Source organism: Idiotropiscis lumnitzeri, chromosome 14 (assembly GCF_059441095.1).
Source record: "Idiotropiscis lumnitzeri isolate Australia: NSW breed Sydney's pygmy pipehorse chromosome 14, RoL_Ilum_1.0, whole genome shotgun sequence".
Classification (NCBI taxonomy): domain Eukaryota; kingdom Metazoa; phylum Chordata; class Actinopteri; order Syngnathiformes; family Syngnathidae; genus Idiotropiscis; species Idiotropiscis lumnitzeri.
Window position 1 is genome coordinate 16,650,101 of NC_142404.1, and position 20,905 is coordinate 16,671,005.

The 20,905-nt window shown below is 44.3% G+C and overlaps 1 protein-coding gene across 1 annotated transcript; it reads left to right on the top strand.

Moving 5' to 3' along the window:
- The first annotated feature begins 652 nt into the window (after positions 1-652).
- On the top strand, positions 653-19,534 carry xirp2b (xin actin binding repeat containing 2b). The gene is made up of 9 exons (XM_088314499.1): positions 653-800; positions 6,290-6,399; positions 7,338-7,472; positions 8,039-8,122; positions 8,564-8,618; positions 8,712-8,800; positions 8,994-18,135; positions 19,187-19,317; positions 19,399-19,534. The coding sequence occupies exons 1-8, from the start codon at positions 653-655 to the stop codon at positions 19,276-19,278; spliced, it is 9,855 nt and encodes a 3,284-aa protein (XP_088170625.1). The 3' UTR covers positions 19,279-19,317; positions 19,399-19,534.
- The last annotated feature ends 1,371 nt before the right edge of the window (positions 19,535-20,905 follow it).

Here is a 20,905-nt window from a genome sequence, read left to right on the forward strand (position 1 = left end):
GCTGCAACAACCTCATTAGCCTTGCCATCATAATGGTCTTCTATCATCCATTCGTCATTGTTTGTATTTCCGAGGACAACGACGGTGTTGGGTAAATGTGCGTATTACTTGTGTCTGGATTCAATCTTGTGCTACAATAATTACTGTCGTCGACATTAAGCGGCTTGTCAAAGATAAAAGCCTTGAAGATAATGAACAAATAGCGTCCTGTCATGCTCATTTTACATTGTCACACCAGTGAGCTTTCGAGTAATGAGAGTTGAAGAGCGCTAGCTTACAAGGCAGTCGAGCAGGCACGGAGCAATGTGACGTCATCATGTTGCCGAAGGGCCAGACACTCACGCACACACGCACGCACGCGCACACGCACGAGCTTTTGCAGCACGTCACCGCCATCATTCTTTCTGCTCTACAGGCTTCGCTTCAATTCACTCCCAATGTCTTTTACTACCGCCCTCCAGACGATCCAAAGAGGAAATTAATTTTCCAAATGCTTATATGAAAGTGGAGCACTTTTTTTTGAGGGGGGGGGGTCAGATAGCTACATTATCGTTTAATTAATTAAAGCTCAGTTGGCTATTCAAAGTATCCCAATGCATCACCGTGCTAAGTGCGGGCGCAGATAAAGAATAATGAGAAATTGTGGTCCGGAATGAATGGAAGCTTTGATCGCGGCGATGAGCTGCCTCACTTCTGGCGTCATGTGGAAGAGATTTGCCTCATTGACATGCGTCCCATGGCGCATCTGTCGGCAGTCCACATGCAGTGCTCACTGGAGCACGGGGCGGAAGTGATGCCGAGTCTCCATCGTGCTTCACAAGGAAAGCAGAGTGTACTTTTCAAATTCATAAAAAAAAAATAACATTTTCATTTTCTTGTCACGCATTTGCTTGGTGTGAATAGTCCAAACATTTTAAATACATGACATTTTCTTTGGTCATTTACGGGCAAGGTCGGCTAATTATGAGAAGGATGTCCCCAACGATGTGATAAGAATCTGTGAATTGGCTAACTGGGATATTAATTAGCTGTATCTTCTTCAAACTATAAATGGAATGTTTTGCTGTTCTTGGAATTGGAGTTTGTCATGGCTAAGATGCTTCCATTATGTTTACATTATTCATTTATTTTTGTCCAATCAGATTCTTAGATTGTTGTGTCAATCTAATCCGCCCAGGACCGTCAGATTCAGTCCAACTGGCCCCTTTAATTGAAACTATATTCCAGCTGGAGTGAGTACGTAAGTTCTGTCGCCCCCTATTGTTGAATAATGCATTACAACAAGAGAGTTGTCACTTCAATATATCAAAAACTCAGACAATTCATATTCATTTTTTTTTTTTAATTAGAATATTTTTTGAAAAAGCGACTGTTGCTTTATTAGCATTTCGTAGGAATCAAATTAATGGGAACCAGTTCTCTAAAAGAACCAGATTTCAATTTCCAATTGCGAGAGTGTAAAATGCAAACCGACCGGCGTTTCTTGTACAGTATTATAAAAATAATGAAAGCAATTCTTGTATCGCATTTAAAGTGAGCACAGAATGTTAATTTCAAATACATTGTGAGTGTCTGATAAGAAGCGAGATCTCAGCCAACGAGTATCCTCCAAGCATGATGTAAATAGCTCCGAGGCATCGCTCTTATTTAATCAAGCGCTGTGACAAAGCGCGCGCCCATAAAAACAGCAGCAGAGTGAGTGAGTCAGAGGAGCAAAGATTGACTCATTCACACTTTAAGTCTCTCCAGCAAACACTTATGTTTGGGTATTTAGTCGGAGGGCCGAGAGCCAAAGCCGCCAAAGCTGAAGTGAGACAGCCTCGACAATTTACTCGCCACATGTTGTTCAATTTCGTGGTATTACGATTGGATTTGATAAGGTACAGCACAGTATTTTCCGCTAGTGACGGGTAAATGAAGCTTCAAATCTGCTTCACGACCCAGTTGTTGTATTTTGGGACTCCAGTCGATGGCGCTCTCGGTTCAACATTGGGCTGTAACCATTTTTGAAAGCCTTTCTTTAAAGCAACAGTGCCATCTACAGGACGCAAAAATACAACAACTGCTTCATGAAGCAAATTTGAAGCTTCATTTTCCCATCACCACCCAGAACCTCAGCAAACGTGCGAACCACCAGGAAATTATTCATTAGCACAAAGCTAATGAAAAGGGTTTACCTCTAAACATGTTTTGCTATCGAATTACCGTACCGCTTTGTGTGTGTGTTTTTATTCTCACATTATAAAATACGTGTTTGCAAAATTGCAGTTCCCACTTCTGTGACATTTGATCCCCGTCCTCAGCCGAAATGTGAATCGCCTCAAAGCATGCTAAGTGCTCCGCTCATATTGCTTTGTACCGTCGAAAACTTCACAAGGTCAGCATGCAACTAATCTACAGAAATAATAGTTTAAGCGTGTGTGTTTGTGTCACGGCCCAAGTTGACTGCGTTACAATGGATCATTCGGTGCAAACTGCACAAATCAGGGTCATCATGAAAAGAAGATAAGCCGACAAGTTAATGATTTTCATCCTGCCTTTAAATCCTCTCTTGTTCAAACTCTAAATGGGCGACTAAATCTGCGTATAATTCTAAATGTCAGGAGTATTGAGTTTGCCTTTTTCATTACAGTGAAAATAATCACGGAATTGCCTCGGAAATTTCACTTTGACGACAGGAGTGTCAATGGCGCCCTTAGATAACGGCCGTAGAACTTAGATTTACAGATAGAAGGTTACAAGGCTAATATTTTTTATTTTTTTTTGCTTTTATGACACCTAAAACTTTAAACAACAGAAGCAAGACCGAGAAAGTGCTTTTGGTGGTAAAATAATATTGACTGATGGTCACTAAAGAAACACACTTTGAGTGACGCTGACTCACTGCATGACTTGAGTTGAAAGTCGGTAGCTTGTCATTCACGACGTGAACTGCGTCATTCTTTATAATCAACGAGACAAGCCGACATTCACCCTCTAGTAGTGACGGGTAAATGAAGCTTCAAATCTGCTTCATGAACCAGTTGTAGTATTTTTGGACGCCAGTAGATGGCGGTCTCGGTTCAACATTGGGCTGGAAGAACACTGACTTGACATTTTTTAAAGCAACAGTGCCATCTACAGGACTCAAAAAATACAACAAGTGGTTCATGAAGCAAATTTGAAGCTTCATTTTCCCATCACTACCCCCTGGTGTTCTTTATGGACTCGGTCATGTTCCCGCTGAGTTGAATTGCTGGTGTTGAATATTTCTATAAAACAGGTGGGCCTTCAGAATACTTGAGGATCCTCTCACCGGGCGTGTTCAGATGGCTGGCAGACACGAACATTAGTTGTGCCTTTACAAGATACCCGAGGCAGACTGGCGCCAGCGTCTCCGTCTGGACCAAACAAAATGAGCTGCCACGCACTCGACACTCGAAGGTGTCTCGTGTCGGATTTACTGGCCCCCTACGCCTCACTGGCTTTAACGTGACATTACATCATTGGCCCCATTTGAGAGCCAGCGCGCAGCACCACCACGCCATTTATCGTCACCTGAATTGATGACTGGCGGGCGTCCGTGTTGCGCGGCGTGGGGAGGATCGTGATGGATTCAGGGGTTATTGGCGGGAAAATGTAATTTGGCATAACGTGACAGCTGCTGTGTGCCTTATGATGTGGAGCCTTGATTGGGGCTCAACAATTAATCTAATTCAAATCAACATCGTGAGAGTCGTATGTCATAAACACACCGTGTTTTATGGACTATAAGCCGCTACTTTTTTTTTTCTAGATTTTCAACCATGTGGCTAATACAACGGTGCGGCTTTTCTGTGGATTTTTTTTTTCACCACTAGGGGCGCTCCATAGTTAAAAAAATACGTTAAATAAAACTCGATTTTTTTTTCTCTTGGGTCTGTTCTCTTTTAATTAGCAAATTTGTTGCCGTGTTAAAAGACACTGTTTTAACAATCTGTTAAGTGCGTTCACAGTACAACATCGTTCTGTACATGCAGTCAACAACACACTTTTTTTCAACATAGAAAACTGCGGCTTATTAGGTTGGTGCGGCTTGTATGTCGTTTTTTGGGTTTTTTTTCCCCAAGAAGAGTTGCTGCTGCTTATATGCGGGTGTGTCATATAGTCCGGAAAATAGTGATGGGAAAGCTGAAGCTTCAAATTTGCTTCATGAAGCAGTTGCTGTATTTTTGCGTCCTGTAGATGGCACTGTTGCTTTAAATAAAGGGTTTCAAAAATGGTTACAGTCCAATGTTGAACGGAGAGTGCCATCCACTGGAGGCCAAAAATACTACAACTGGTTCATGAAGCAGTTTTGAAGCTTCATTTACCAATCACTACCGGAAAATACTGTGCTGTACCTTATCAAATCCAATCGTAATCCCACGAAATTGAACCGAACAAATTGTTTCAATGAAAATGTACTTGAATCGTATCGTACTCCTGTTGTAAGTATGGAATCTTCTTTTTTTTTTGGGAATGATGCACACCCCTAAAACACACCCCTTTTTTAAATCATATAATGCAATGTCTCTATAGAACTTAATTTGATCATTTTTCAAAATTGTTCAGCCCTAGCCGTGATGATGCAACTGGGATGACCTACTTCATGGCATCTGTAGGGGGAATACTTTTTTTTAAGGGGTGGCTGCAAAAAAAAAAAAAAAAAAGCAGTGCCATGTTTTGGGAGTGGGCGGAGGTTCCAAAATAAAATCAGCTGTCACTCTCCTTTGGCCCGACAGAGGTGGACACACTGCTGGAGCTGGTCTCCAACGCGGACTGGGATTTGATTTTGATTTGGAACGACCCTGCTGGCTGGGGGTGCAGTGGCCATTTGTGTGGGATTCTACCTGTCGAGCTCTTTTTTTTTTATAGACTTATAACTCACCTTCTATTTTTTACCTGGTAGGTCATAAATGAATTGGATTTCGCCTTGTGTGAATTTGTGTCACCGTGTTGGTTTGAAATTATAAATGTTTGTCCCGCAGGGAAATAAACACAAAATTAACTCAGCAATTTGAAACGCCGCCTCGAGGAGAGAAGTGATTTATTCTGCTTCCAACTAGACGGAGCTGTGCATTTCTGCAGGTGTTGTGGCGCGCTACTGCGGAGAAACTCGACAAGCCATGAAATGGCCAGTACAGTGGCGTCGTTTCCAATCAAAGCGGCAATGTTTATCAACGTGAACGGCGCATTTTCAGAAAGCAAGACCGTGACCTCACGGCATTCATAAAAGCGACATGGCCCTTCATGGTTGCGTTTAAAATAGGCAACATTTATTTTTGTGAGGCGCCGACGTTACTTCACTTTCTTGTTATTCGAGCTTGCCACGCGGCACAACATGTCATGAGATAGCCTGGGATTTTTCTGGATTTGAATTTTACTCTCTGCTATAACTTTTTATAGTTTCTATATATACAGTGGAGGGCCAAGTTGGAATTTGGAGCCCAGTTATTTGGTCATTTGCAGTCATTTGGTTTCATTGAGCGATTTAGTTTGGATGTCCGAGTCACTCGCATAATTAAGATGCTCATCATTAACGACCTGAAACATGAATTAATTCAATAAAAAAGAGGCAACAAATGGTGCCATGCTTCAATGCACCGTTAGTTTTGATTATTTTGTTTGTTGACGTTGAGAACTTGATTTTATCTATTTTTTTTTTATCCACCTCATTTAAAAATCTCAACTTTTCCACGTTCTCTGCTTTTAATTATATCACCACGACTGCAGTGAATAATAAAATACTGTCCATGTCCAAAAGAAATCATTTTCTGAGGTGTTTCCCATTTTTAAATAACAGACTTCTTGTTTACTCGCATTTGCATAAACGGGGTTGTTTATAATTGAGCCTCGAATGCCCCAAAATGTTACACCTGCAATACGTTAGTTGAGGCCACTCACATTACTCTGCAGAAAAAAAAAAAAATCCAGCGGTGCCTTGAGATACAAATATACGGATATTAAATTGCTAAATATTATAAGAATTTTTACAGGCATATATTCTTTATCCTCAGTGAGAAATGACTTACTAATAATTAATAATAATTTAAAAAAATAAATAATTAATGTCTTATTATTTTTTATTTTATCAAAACTTTCCATATTTTCTTCTGAAAAATAAATTTTTAGATGATTCTGTATGAAGCCTTATTTTGTTTGTTTTCAAAATGTTTCTTCTCTGATTGTTTCTTTTCACAATATGAGGTGGACAGATCCAGACAACTCACACATGCCCACCCCTGTAAACAAAAAAAAAAAACGGTTTCTTGCCCGTGTGTGTCTTCAGCTGCTGGCAGCACGCGGCCTCCTGAAACATTTCAACCGCTCACCCACTGTAGGGCCATCACGTATCAGGCTACTGTCACCCAGCGAGCGGACACCACCTTCCCAAGCAGGGTACTTTGCGCATGAGCGTCTCGGCAGCATGGAGCCATCATTGAAAGTCGTCGTCATTGCTGTGCACGCTCTCGAGGGCTGCGAGGTAGCTGTGCCACAATACCCTCGGCGTTGTCACCCTTTTTTTTACTTTTTTGCTGATGTTGTCATGCTGTATTCGTGGAGGTGGTGACAGTCATCCAGTGGGGAGTGGGGCGGGGGGGGGTCAGCAGCCTTTCATATGCAGTACAAATAGAGGAGAGTGTATAAATAGGACGGAAACAAGACTCTCACTGAGCAGCTCTTAAGGAGAATGATGAAGAGAGAAAACGTTTAGCTTCACTTTTCAAGGCAGGAGCAAAAGTCGCTGGGTGACCTATGAGGTCGAATACAATCTGTTCTGCGACAGTGGTCAACCTGCAAGTTGTTTGCTTTTTAACGTCCAGAGGAACTTTTGCGCTGTCAGCAGATCAGGAGCATTTTGAAAAGGGGATTGTGATCCCACAACCACCCACTCTCCTGCCTTAACAATAAATAATAAAACAAACCTCCACCGTAGAGTTAATACTCGCTGCACACAATAGGCAAGGAGAGCTCTACTGCCAACTAGTGGAGTGGAGGTGCAATTACACCTTATTGCAGTTCAGCGAAAAAAAAAAAATGTTCCCCAGGTTCACACGCCGCTGCCCCGACCCCCCCCCAAAAGCCCTGCACTCGCTCAATGTGACCGGCTTGTTGAAGGGACACAAATGACTTCCCCACAAATGACCGCAACGACATTGAGCGTAATGTCCGAGCTGCATTTTCGACTAACTTGTTTTGTTTTATTTTTACGTCAGCCAGATTGAATCGAAACCAGTCCGAAAGTTTGCCCACGCTTGCTTTACAGCATGATTAGCCGGCTGAAGATGAGCTGCGTGTGAGGTGGAGCCCGCTAACGATATTCCCTGCTTCATTAGGTCATGGAGGAGTCTGAGATCTGCTCCGTGCCTGGGGGACTCACCAGTGTGAGGAAACAATTTCAGACCCAGGAAACTACCTCAACTACCGCATCACATGTAACCCAGTTCCATTTTCAGCACAGCAGTGCGCAGGTACACACATTAGAGGCCAATTTGCCAAATGATGGGCGCCAATGCATGAAAGTGAATGAGATGTTTATCATCAAGTGAGTGGAAAACATAAGTGCAGACTGGAATCTCGATGCCTTTCTTTCATTTTCGCTCACTAACGTGCATGATTGAGCCTGGCAAAAATATGCCATTTATTCTGAAAATGAACACTGAGGTTTGTCATACATCTCTACCTCATTTGCGCCAACACGCATTTATAGCTTCCTATTATTTTGTAGCGCCGTATGAATGAACAGCCCCGCGTGTTGTCCCTTGCTTGATTTCAGCATGGCATGCATGATAACACTTCAGCATGTGGAACTGACTCGCATCACATGAGCACCGGCCGGGGGCCATGCTCGGATGAATGAGGCTTTTTTTTTTTTTTTTTTTTTAGAATTTTATATCATATCTGAGCATTTTCTCTGGTGAAACTCTGGATTATTTGCTATTCGCCATGAGCAAAATCACATATGTGTGTCCTACAGTATATTTTCGATGACAAGGAACTATGTTGAAGTGAGTTGAGCTTGTCATTGTTTTTACAGGAAATGTCAGAGGTCACCGTGTCAAGCGGCGGGCAACATGTGGTTGCAGGCAGTCAGCAGCTCGTATCCAACCAAGAAACAATGGTATACGCATTTTGATTCCTCTAGTGCAGGTGTGGGCAAACTACGGCCCGGGGGCCACATGCGGCCCCCGTTCAACGTTTTAATCCGGCCCGCCGAACTTGAAAAAAATTCAGTGAATAACTCTTGTTAATGTTTTATTTAAAAAATTCTGTGGTTTTTCAAACACATATATATTGTTGTAATGCTTTTGTTCACTTTCATTTAAAATGAAATGTATTTTTTTTCCTCCTCCGATGAGGTGAGGTTACCAAAACACTCCATCCATCAGCTCCTGGTCCGGCCCCTCTGTCAAAAATTTGAACCCATTGTGGCCCGCCAATCAAAAAGTTTTCCCACCCTTGCTCTAGTGACAAAATAGCTTGTTCTGTGCTTGATTTAGTCTGTTAGATGTGAATTCCTCGTGGCTGCTAATTATTTCTTTCTTGTGTTGAACATACCTAGGTGTCAGACAGTGGCGGTAACTTGCATTACAGTGATAATCCTCATGAAAATGAAGGTAAGGGCTTTGAGTCGCGTCGTATGTGGTACGCAACATTGCTTGCAAGCTCATCCAAGACGTCTTTATTCTCGTGTCAACACAAATGAACAGAAGAAGAATTTCCGAGGTACACGACAAAAGAACTGAGGGCTCACTTTGAAAGAACCATAGAGGAAGCGGCACCACACAAACCGATTAAGGTAATCAGTTGCGTTTCATACTGACAAACAGATTTGGCTTCACTGTCCAGGAGAATAATAATAATGGTTGAAAATGATCAAGTTCCAAAAATCTGCTTTGGTATTATTTTGTCATATCTGAAGGTTTAACTTTTTTTATCGGAGACATTTCAAGTAACTTACCCACAAATGTCACTTTTGCTCTTTAAATAAGACTGGACATGACAGCAAGCGGTCAAAGTGGTCCTCCAACGGGACCCAAACCAACACAGTGACTCATGAGATGCACCAAGAGTCAGCGGTCGAAGCAGCGGACGACACGATAGATTACGAGGACTTTCCACCACCGCCACCACCAGCCATTGACGACTCTGATTACCTTCCGCCGCCACCGCCGGATTTACTCCAAATGTCATCAGGCACTGAAAATATTCCTGTCGCTCCATACTCATCGGAGGATCCTCAAGGATCAGTGAACGTGTCCAAAAACCTTCTAAGCAAAGAGGCTTACATCAAGCAGAAGAGCATGTCTGAGTTGAAACGTCTCTACAAGCACATACATCCCGGGGTGAGGAAAAATATTGAAGAGGACTTCTATAATGAATACAACGAGACTGTCAACAACCAGCATGTCAGTCAAGCGTATTTGTACGAGGATGAAGCGGATGTCACTGATGAGGAATATGAATGGGAAGAGATTCTACCCGGAGATGTGCAGGCAAGGCGGTGGATGTTTGAAAATAAGCCGCTCGATGCCATCAAGGATGAATCCCCGGATGGAGTCCGAGACAATAACACAATTACAGAGAAAGAGATGATTCTCGGCAAGGACGTCAGGCGCACGGCGTGGATGTTCGAGACCAAGCCGATGGATGAGCTGGGTCCGCGCCAGAGCGACTCGATGGATTATCGGAACAAGTTCAACAAATTTGACAAGGGCGACGTCCGAGCTGCGGCGTGGTTGTTTGAAACCCAAACGATGGACAGTTTGAATAAGATGCACAACCAAGAGGAGCTCACCAAAGAGGTCGTATTTACAGAGGAGGACGAAAACGCCACCATTTACATGATTGACAACAAGTACATGGAAGGCCTCGGACACACTGAGACGGTCGATGAGAGCCACCTGCTGAGCTTGAGATCGGTCGTGGAGGAAATCAACGATGAGGAGAAAACCATCACGAGCGCCTTTGACACTCAGTTGAAATGTTTCATCATGGGGCAGTCCAGTCAGATGCTGGAGATTAAATCTGTGCGCAAAATTGAAACGGAGCTGGAGAACTCGATTGCTTCACGTTGGCTTTTCGATACCCAACCGCTTGACGCGAACGAACCTCTTTCGTCTTTGAAGCTGGTGTGCAGTCTTTCCATGGAAGACAGTAACAGAGGCGACTGGGGCCGATGGCTGTTTGAGATAAAGACTTTGACTTCCCTTGCGGAGTTGGAAAGCTTAAAAACCGACGACGTCGTCCGGGCGGATGTGCGCAAACACTGCTTGGTGTTTGAAACCCAACCGAAGGATGATTCAAACGCCACGTCTCAGTCTGTGGAAGAAATCATCGGGGGTAACGTTAGATCCGCGAGAAACTTCTTTGAAAGCAGCCCGCAAACCGAGAGGAGGAACTGCCCTGAAGTCGGAAAACTCGCAAAGGCACGGCTGAATGAAGAAATAAGAGGGGATGTGAGACATCAAAAGTGGCGCTTTGAGAGTCAACCTCTGGAGCACATACGGGACGAGAAGAAAGAGATAACTCGCACGGTCAACATCGAGGAAGACCTCACGCAGGAGGACGGGACGAGCTGCCGAGCAGATGTTCGTCGGAATTGCTGGGTGTTTGAGACTCAACCGATGGACATATTAAAAGATGATTCAAACAGCCTCCCCTTGACAAAAGAGGAAATCATTGCAGGCGATGTGCAATCCGCCCGGCATTACTTTGAAACAATCCCGACCGAGGAGCCGAAAGCACTCGCAGAAGTAGGCAAATTGAAAAAAATGGCGATGCCCGCCGATGAGCCGAAGGAGCTGGTGGAAGTCGGCAAATTGAAGAAAAGGCTCGACCTCGACGAGGAGAGGGGAGACGTGCGACATCAGAAATGGCGATTTGAAAGCCAACCTTTGGAGCAGATTCGAGATGAAAAGAAGGAAGTCGTCCGAACGATCGACTTGGAAGAAATCGACAAAGTGGACGTGTCGAACTATAAGCACATGTTTGAGAGCGCAGATTTAAACAAAAGGGACGAGTCTCAAAAAATCCAAGTGGAGGGTGTCACGAGTGGTTCGGTGCAATCCAACAAAAACCTGTTTGAGTCCGGGCTACTGTACGCCGTGCAGGACGGTTCGGGCCACTTCCACGAGTTAAGAACAGTCCGTCACGAAGAGGTGGTGAGCGGAGCCGTGACCACCTACAAATGGATGTTTGAAACGCGACCAATCGATCAATTCGATGAAAGCATTGACAAATACCAAATCATTAAGGGTATTTCCAAACAGGAAATCGAATCTGGTGACGTTAAAAGTGCCAAGTGGCTGTTTGAGACGCAGCCTCTTGATGCCATCAAGTACTTCAGCGACATCGAAGACGAGGAAATCGAAACCAAAAATCAAGACGTTATGAAAGGCGATGTCAAAAACTGCAAGTGGTTATTTGAGACGCAACCGATGGATGCCCTGTATGAAAAAGCGGACATAAATAGCGAAAATCAATCGGATGAAATGCCAAAGGGCGATGTTAAAACCTGCACATGGCTTTTTGAGACTCAAGCACTTGATGCGATACACGACGAAACAGAAACGGTGTTGAAAACCTGCACTGTGAATCAAGAGGACATCCAAGGGAAAGATGTCAGAACGGCGTGTTTTCTCTTTGAGACAGAAAAACTCGAGAATATTCCCGGAGAGAACGCCAGCTCGTTTAAGCGCATCACAGAAATTGACATTGCGTCTGGAGATGTGTCCAGAAAGAAGCACATTTTCGAACACAACACATCCGAAATCATGACATCAACATCGGAGGAAATGATGCGGCACCTCAAGAGAGTTCAGACCGAGGATATTCACAAAGGAGACGTTGTCACCTGCAAATGGCTCTTTGAAAATCAACCCATCGACACCATACACGACGGCCGAGAGGAAACGCTGACAAGCCGCACGGTGACTGACGTCCACGGAGGCGACGTGGACAAGGGCCGCTTCATCTTTGAGACCTTCTCCTTGGATCGAATTAAGGAAGCAGTGTCTGAAACGGAGCTGTCCGCGATGCAAACCGTCGCTCGCAATGACGAGGAGAAGGGCGATGTGAAGAATTACACGATGCTCTTTGAAACTCAGCCTCTTTACGCTATTCAGGACAAAGAGGGCCGCTATCATGAAGTCACCACCGTCACCAGCGAGGAGGTGTCGCGTGGAGATGTCGTCCGAACGCGGTGGTTGTTTGAAACCAAACCCCTCGACGCCATCAGGGATTCCGATGAGGTTTACGTAATTAAATCGGTCACGCAGCAGGATGAGCAAAAAGGAGACGTCACCTCCGCAAAGTGGAAGTTTGAGACGCAGCCTCTTGATCGGATTTCCGAAGAAAACAGGACTTTTGTAAAAACCGTGGATGACATTCAGGGGGGCAACGTTAAAATGAATAAAGATCTCTTTGAATCGGATTCGATGTGGGAGGAGTCCGTCCGAACAGTCAATATAAGCGAAATACAAAAGGGAGACGTCAGGTCTGCGAAATGGAAGTTTGAGAACCAGTCCATTGATAAAATAAGGAGCCTGAGCTCGGAAAACCTGATTGAGACGGTTAAAAAAGAGGAGGTGGAAAAGGGCGACGTGAAGCATTCAGTTTGGCTGTTTGAGAAAACGCCTTTGGACCACATCAAAGAGGTCGATGAAGACGAGGAGACGCGCGTCGCTCGAGAGGAAATTGTCAAAGCGGACGTAAAGTCAACCACGTGGCTCTTCGAAACAACGCCGTTCGATGACTTTAATGAGACCAAAACGGAGAAGACGGAAATCTTGGGCAAGAGTGTCAAGGGAACGCTTGAAGAGCTTTATAGTCAGAACATGGTGACGTCGAAAGGAATACTCATCGAATCGGATGAAATTGGGGACGTTACGATGGCAAAATACAATCTGATGAATCAGCAAGCGCCGCAGATTCAGCGGGAGGAAGTAATCAGAGGGGATTTGCAGACTATTATGATGAACCTCCTGAACCGACGGGAACAACACGAGCGACAGGTAGTCATTGAGTCGGAAGAGAAAGGGAACATCACTTCAACGGTGCGACAACTTTTCAACCAAGAGAGCGACAAAAGCGTTGAAAAAGAAGAAATTATACGCGGAGACATCCAGGAAGCCATAAATAACCTTTTCAACGATAGTGGCTCCGTCAAACACGGTCTTCTCATTCAAGAAGATGAGAAAGGTGATGTACGGATGACGATATATTCCCTTCTGAACAAACAAGATCACGTTAGCATAGAAAAAGAGGGCGTGGTCAGGGGCGATATAAAAAGTGCCCTGCAAAGACTCTCCAGCCAAGATCAGCCCGATCTGACAAAGAGGATAACAGTAGACGAAACTGAGAAGGGAAATGTCCATTTTTATTCCACATGTATCGAATCCGGGGCCCTCAGTTATCTAAAACAACTCAATTCAGAACCAGATGAACCGTCACCGGACACCGTAGAGAAAGAAAAGATCATCGGAGGTGACATTCAGGGCATGAAAATCATCCTTAGTCGCAACCAGATGCATATCGAGCGTACGGTGGACGATATCATCCCGGGTGACGTTCACAGCACGGTCAAAGTTTTCATGACGGAGCCCGTCGTCTCATCGGAGAGTCTCCTAAAGGAGGAGATCGTCAAGGGCGACTTGAAAGCGGCGTTGACTTCACTGTCCGAGTCGGTGAACCAAAAAGTGGTTGCGGAAAAAGAGGAAGTTGTGAAAGGCGACATCCCCAAAGCGAAGCGATTTCTGGAGAGGGCGCAGCATCGTCACAAGGAGATCGAGAAGCCAGATATCATCCCCGGGAACATCAAAGGCGCTCTGAGATCCCTCGAGAAATCGGCGACTTCCCGAGTCGAAGCCACCACGGAGGATCTCGTTTCTGGAGATGTGAAGGCGACATTGAGGTCTCTCGAGCTGGCGAAGCAAACGGTGCGTGAGGTGGAAAAGGAAGAAATTGTGAGGGGCGACATTCACACGGCGATGCAATGTCTGCAAGATGCTTCTTTGGAAAAGAAAACATGTCCGCAGGAGATCGTCGTCCAGGGAGATGTGAAAGGAACAATACAGCTCTTCACAGAACCTCCATCCTCTCCCAGAATTCAAAGAAGCTCGAGTGGTGAAGAGGAAGAAGTAAAAGGTGACGTGAAGATGTCGATTAAGTCGTTATATGAGTCGCAAGAGCAAACTTTGGTTGAGAAAGAAGAAGTCATAAAAGGCGATGTGAAAGGCACGATTAAATCACTTATGGAAACGGCACAGCGGGGAACTCCCAAAGGGAAACTGGGCTCTTACAGAAGAGTCAGAGTTAAGCAGAGGCCCCCTGTTAAGAATTTAAATGCTGAGACGCAGAGAAACGCACAAAAAATCCAAACTGCAATTTCAGCAGATAATCAATCGGTTGCTCACGAAAGAAAAACCGTTCACTCCGTGGAAAGGAGTAGCACGCAATCCAAAACGGTTGTAGAGCACAAAACCATCACACAAAGTCACGGCATCAAAACATTAAAAACGGACTTCTGCAATCTGAAGCCGAAAGGAATGATACGGTTAAATAAAACCAAAGTGCAAACAGCTGTTTACACCCCCAAAAGACAAGTACCGGAACCGGATTTGCCTCTTCCTCCGCCACCTTCACCTGTGGTGGACATTGACCTTCCTCCTCCTCCAACCCCGCCTCCTCCATGTGTGGATTCCGATGTGGATCACCTCCCTCCTCCACCGCCGCCACCGACTACCAACGAACAAGACTTACTCCCACCGCCATCACCACCACCCCCACCTCCGCGAGAACTGGAAAGAATGTCAAAACAACCAGTTCACGTCTCCCCAGCAGAAGCCAAAAAGATAACGGTGAAGAAAGTCAAAGTCCCGACTTTGTGTCCTGTCCCAAAACTTGAACCTGAAGTGAAAACATCCCACGTCGAAGTGGTCAGCCAGTCCAGAACCACGACACGTACATCGAAAACCATCGAAGTCCCGCCTCCGCCAGAATCGCCACGCCCCCCGAGGAAAGTTTGCATCTCCCCTGTAAGATTCACCCCGCCTCCTTCGCCACCTCCTCCAACCAGAGGGAAACCGAGTAAATTCAACACCCCGTTAATAAAAGCGGAGGAAAAGTACCGCAAGCATAAAGAGGATAGCACGCCGCCAACCACCCCAACGCCACCTTTTGTGAATGACTCTCTTACGGCGGCTCTTCAGATTATTGCCGCTGAAGATGGAAAGCAAACAAATAACGAGCCCAAAATAAAACGGGCCTCTGCTGAGAATGCAGATTTGATGCTTAATTTAGACTCCTCCTCCTCCTCGTGCGACTCATCCAATCAGATTGTTATCGCCAATACCATTCGGAGCAATGTCAGCACCAGCCATGAAAGAATTCTCGCAGGGTCTGCCGCCATATCATCTGCCAAACAGGAAATGCTTTCTAATGAGGCTTCTAAGGTGGTCTCTGTTCAAAAGAGCTCCACCGTCACGGCTGTGAGACAAACTGCGCGCACGACAAAACAGAAAATGGTTTCGCTTTCCTCTCATGTGTCTGCTCAAGCTGTCATTCCGGACCAAACTCACACTCAACTCACTGATTTTGCAAAAAACGAAAAAGAAACTTCTGTCGAGAGGAAAGATGTGAAAAATGGCAACGCAAAGCCATCTGATACAGCCGCGAGAAAGATGGAGAAGATGGATTCAACAGGCCTTGTTAAAATTGTGAAACATGAAAACAGTGAACAGAATTCAAAGAAATTCCAATCGCAGTCCAAGAGAAACGAGAAAGCGCATTTACCCACGGATCAATCTATCACCAAGAACCAGGACACCGTCCGTGAGGAACAGAAGCAAACGGAAGATATCGGGACTTTGAAAACGGGCCAAGCAAACCAAAAAGTTAAAAAGAACAGTAAACAGGAAAAGCAGGTCGAAGCAAAGATGGAAGAAGCGACAATGGCGAAAGTGAAAGTGAATAGTTCCGCCGAGACGAAAATAATCAATGAGTCAAGAGAGATAAAGACGGAATTAAAGCAAGTGATAACAAAAGTGCCTCCCGGCCCAACTAATGACGTTATGATGAACATAACGGACGCTCAAACGGCAACTGCCGGACCGAAGAAGAAAAAGAAGTCCAAAAAGTCGAAAGCTGGCTCACAATTAAGTCAAAGTAAAGACGCCGAAACAGAATCAAAGATCACTGAAACAATTGCCGTTTCCCAACTTGACACAAATGTCACAGAAGAGAACGTTCAAGAAGCTTTGATGACAAAAAGCAAAGCGGATGAGAACTCCCCGCAAGTCAAAGTGTATCCAAATAATCTGAAGGGATCACAAAAGAAGAAAGCGGTGACACTTTCTCAGAAGAGCGCACATGTGTCACTAGAGGAACGTCGTGCAGACCCAATTAAAGTGCAAGTTGAGTCAGAAGAAAATAAAATCGTCGAATCTGAGCAACAACCGGTGACAGGCTTAATCTCTCAGTTCACAAGAGTGCGAACCGTTTCGGAAACGAGGCTTGGCACATTTTCAGACTGCCTCACTAGCCCAGAGGTGCCTCACAAACCGGCGGAGTCTGTTCCAGACACAAATCCAGCTCGAAAAGTTGCGATGAAGGAGAAGCATGAGTTGGAATCTGTCGCCGAGACAACTGCGAAAATTTCCCAAATCAGCATCGGTTCTACAAAAGTCCCGAAGCGAACAAATTACGAGCCCTCAAATGAAAGCAAGAAAGACAAACGAGCTGACCTTCGAGCTCCCTCGCCATCGCTGCGAACCCGGTCCCCCTCGCCCACTTTTATCACCATCGAATCCATCCGAAGGACCGACTCACCCCAGCGAGTCACTCCCTCTCCGACTCTGCTCCACCGGCCCGACACCCCCCCGACCCCGCCGCCACGCCGCTGCGAAACCCCGACGACACGACTCACGAGAATCACACCCTCTCCGACGTTTGACCGAGCCGAGAATTTGCCCAGACTCAAAGACACCACGGCCAAGCTCCTACGCGGCGTTACCTCGCCACCGTTACTATCCCCGCAACTCATAACGGAGAAGAAATCCGAAATCGTGGAAACACCTGCCTCATTCCATCGACAAATCAAACTGGAGGCCGTTCACAACTCAGAAGTATCGCCCGAAAAGAACATTTTCGAGATGATCGAAAAAGATAGCTTCGAACCTCCGGCGGCTTCGAATGCAAATGAAACCCAGAGTAACTCGGACATCAAACTACCGATTCCTAACGATGTCCCTGAAGATATCGCGGAATTATCGTTGGCTTCGTTCAAAGAAAAGAAGGACTTTTTTGAGGAGGCCCAAAAGGCTGAAATGAATAAAACTTACATCCGGAAGGAACCAATCGCTATCCCCGAACGACTGGGCCCAGATCTGGAAGATGGCGATGAGGAAAATCTGCGCCAAGATAACGACGATCTACCCAAAACCGACTTGTCTGCCCTTGTAAATAAATTTGAATCAACCGATCAAACCTCTCTCAGCAAGGAGTTAAGCCCACTTGCAGCGCCGTTTCAAACCGCAGGTGAAGATTGCATCAAAGCGACGGAAGACGTCTCCGAAAAGGCGTCGCCAGCTTTCGACATTCGGGCGCTTAAGAATGTTTTCGAAACGAGGGAGCAAAGATTCTCGTTAGATGAGCCGAAAGGGGATCGGGAGGAGCCGGTGTCGAGCCGACGAGAAGCGTCAGTCGACACATCAAAGCTGCAAAGTCCTCCTGAGATGCGGGGAGGCTTAAAGCAGAGCTCGGCCCTCCCCACTCGTGAAAATGTGGTGGAAATTGCACGGACGGATCCGTCAGCCCCGTCGGAGAGCAAATCAATCACGGAGCATTTCTCAAACGTTGATGTGTTTGGGAGCAAGGTCGCCGCGACGAGTGTCAGTCAGCAGTCTGGCAGCGCGTCAAGACAGCCGCCGGCTCCTTTCTCTTACGCTGACGCGGTGAAAAGGAAAGCGGTGGCGGCGAGGCGAACGCAAACCTGCGACGAAGACGCCACCGAGAAATTGCTGAAGAACTTTCACGAGAGCGAAACGCTTTGCAAGAGTGTCGGCTACGCTGTGTCGGAAGCGGCGACGTCGCAAGCCGTGTCTCATCACACTCGTCGGACGACTATTGTCTCCGGTAAAGAATTAGGAAGCATGAGCAAGGAGGAAACGCGGGCATGGATGGAAAATGTGCAACTAAACTCTGAATGATGTGGACTTTCACATTTATTTCCACCTCACACCAAGGGCATATTTGATCTTTTATTAATTTTATGATTCTTTGGGCATGTCATCTGATCTTACCGATATAATTCCACGAGTGACAGAAGTACTTACTTGGACTGCAAAATATTTACGTATGCCACTTGTGCGTAGAATGCATGCACTGCCGATCTTGCAAGTGTGTGAACGGCAAACACATTCATAACAATGTCATTAAAAAATGGAAATTGTCGGTGCAAGAAGGAATTTAGTGTCGTTTTCATTTTGTTTTGTTTAATATTTTTTATTTATATTTATTTATTTATATATTTTATATATATTATATTTAATTTTCAGATGAGTTTTTTTTATTAGTTTTAGTTTTTTTTGTTTTAGTACAAAATTATTTTTGTGTGAATTTCATGTGTGCAATATAAAAAAAAAACGTACTTATGTAGTATTTTAAAATCATTTTAAAAACAACCATCCACAAATCAAATGCAGGTAGAGGAAAGTACAAAAATTGCAGTGCACAATATTACCTCTAAAGTTAAATGCATCAGAATTCTACAAACTTCAATAAAACTCCTGTTTTAAATGAATTGACAAAGACCAAAATGCATCACATTTTCACTCCAACAATAGTTACTTTTTCATTAAATTTGTAAAATTTAGTTTCCGTTATTTTACGTTTTTAAAGTGCATTTTTGTTTTTAGTTTATTTCATTAACCAAAATGAGATTAGAATTTGTTTTTTTCTTATTCTTTTACTTTTTGTTAACTGTGCAAGCTACCGTTATACATACCTAGTTATTTCATTTTATTTTTCCGTGACACATACTGACCTTTGCGGCATTTTGTAGAAATTTCCAAATGAGCGATGCATGTTTTGCTATGCATGCGCTCAAACGCAAATTCGAATGAACCATTTTGACCGACAAACGAATGCATTTTCTCATTTTTTAATTTTTTTTATTCCCCAACAGGCTCGAGTTCCGAAGTCAGAGCTTTGCACAGTGTGTCGAAGGAGGGTTTATCCGATGGATGGATGGTTAGTGGACAGAAAAAAGTACCATAAGTCCTGCTTCTTCTGTGAGCAATGCAAAAGTAAACTAAGGTGAGCGTGGCCGTCGTCAAATGCCGCATTACGCGCCGTTCACGCTGCGCCGAACGCACGCTAACGCATTCTCTATTGCAGCCTGGGAAATTACGTCTCTCTCCACGGACACTTCTTCTGTCTGCACCACTACAAACAACTCCTCAAGTCCAAAGGGATGTACGATAATGAACTTGGCCAGAAAGCTCCCGCAGGAAGTGGCGGATCCGTCCCACTCGACCAGAAACTCCATTGGCGATATTCAACAAGCAGCCTCAATTCAGTTGACAGGAACAAAACACACAGCGGTGAGATTGAAGCCACAAAAGCATTTGATGAGAGCAAACCGCAGGGCAGCAAGATATCAGTCGTTTGGCCTCCGCAGGCTGATTCCCCAAAGAAAGCATTTCAAATAGAGGAAGATATTCAACTCGCGAAAGCGCGCTGGCCCCCGCGAGACAATCCCCTGAAGTTATTCCAACAGCAACACGGAGAGACCGTTCCGAGAAGTGTTTTGTGAATAAGTAGAAAATTTTAAAAAATGCTCACCAAGGTCCAAATAAGGAAGTAAAAGATACAAGAAGTTAAATGATGGGAAAGATGAAAAGTATGTTGTTGGGAAGTACAAGATTGCAAAGTTGTGTGAGCAGCTAAGCTGGTTTGAGGGAAAGCGAGAGGATGCGGATGTGACAAGAAACATCATTTCTACTCTTATGTTTAATTTATTGCATATATTTGGATTTTTTGATCATATCGAGCAATCAAGTTTATTAATAGTTGGTAGGCATGGCCAAAATTTGTTTACTGCCGTGAATTATAGGAAATTGAAATATCTACAAATATGGATCAATTACATTTCCTTCCATCTTGTAGATAAAAAAAAATACATATATATGAATTGTGTCTATTTGACAGTTCAGTCGTCAAGAATATATTTTTTTTAAATGTGAAAATAAGCGATTTTGGCAGTTAAATGCTTTTCTGGCTAAAATCACAATCTCACAGTTTCATTTTTTTTCCTTTTTTTTTTAGATAAGCAGAATATTCTGGCACCTGGCGTGCAGACAGCTAAACGAAATGAAGAATTAATTTTATTTATTCAAGTGTACATTATGTCCAGGACTAACCGGTAATACATTTGTGTCCTATTTTGAAAAGAAAATATTTTTCAAATAAATCTTGTGATTTTTAGATTAGCTGATATTTGAATTTGTCGTCAATTCCCTGAATTTGTCAAAGCTTTCAGGCTGGTTCAGTTTAACAATATTGTTAATCGAAAGGCAATAAATGTTTTTTTTTTCCCGTTGGATTTTTCTTCTGTGTGAGCCTGTCTGTTTTGTATCTTTGCAATGCTGCTCTTTGCAGATCACATCAACAGTCCGGTAACATCGCCTGAAAAGCAACACCTGCTGAAAAATTGTTTTCAGGACATTGCTCGGCCTCCTGAAGATAGATTTCAGCTTTTTTTTTTTTTTTTTTTTTTGGACAGCCGCACAGTAAAATAGAGCAGAGATCACACTGGCAACATGTAGAAATGACCTTCCTAAAAACGCTCAAAGGGCATATTAGTGGTAAGTCAGCGTTCGTAGCGTGCTTCAGGTCATTGTCC

What these genes read in the sequence shown, in the direction of transcription:
- xirp2b (XM_088314499.1), top strand. Translation starts at nt 653, where the DNA reads ATGAATGGAAGCTTTGATCGCGGCGATGAGCTGCCTCACTTCTGGCGT. An exon ending in CGGGGCGGAAGTGATGCCGA is followed by an intron (nt 801 to 6,289) that starts GTCTCCATCGTG and finishes GTGTGTCTTCAG; the next exon opens with CTGCTGGCAGCACGCGGCCT. An exon ending in CACCACACAAACCGATTAAG is followed by an intron (nt 8,801 to 8,993) that starts GTAATCAGTTGC and finishes TCTTTAAATAAG; the next exon opens with ACTGGACATGACAGCAAGCG.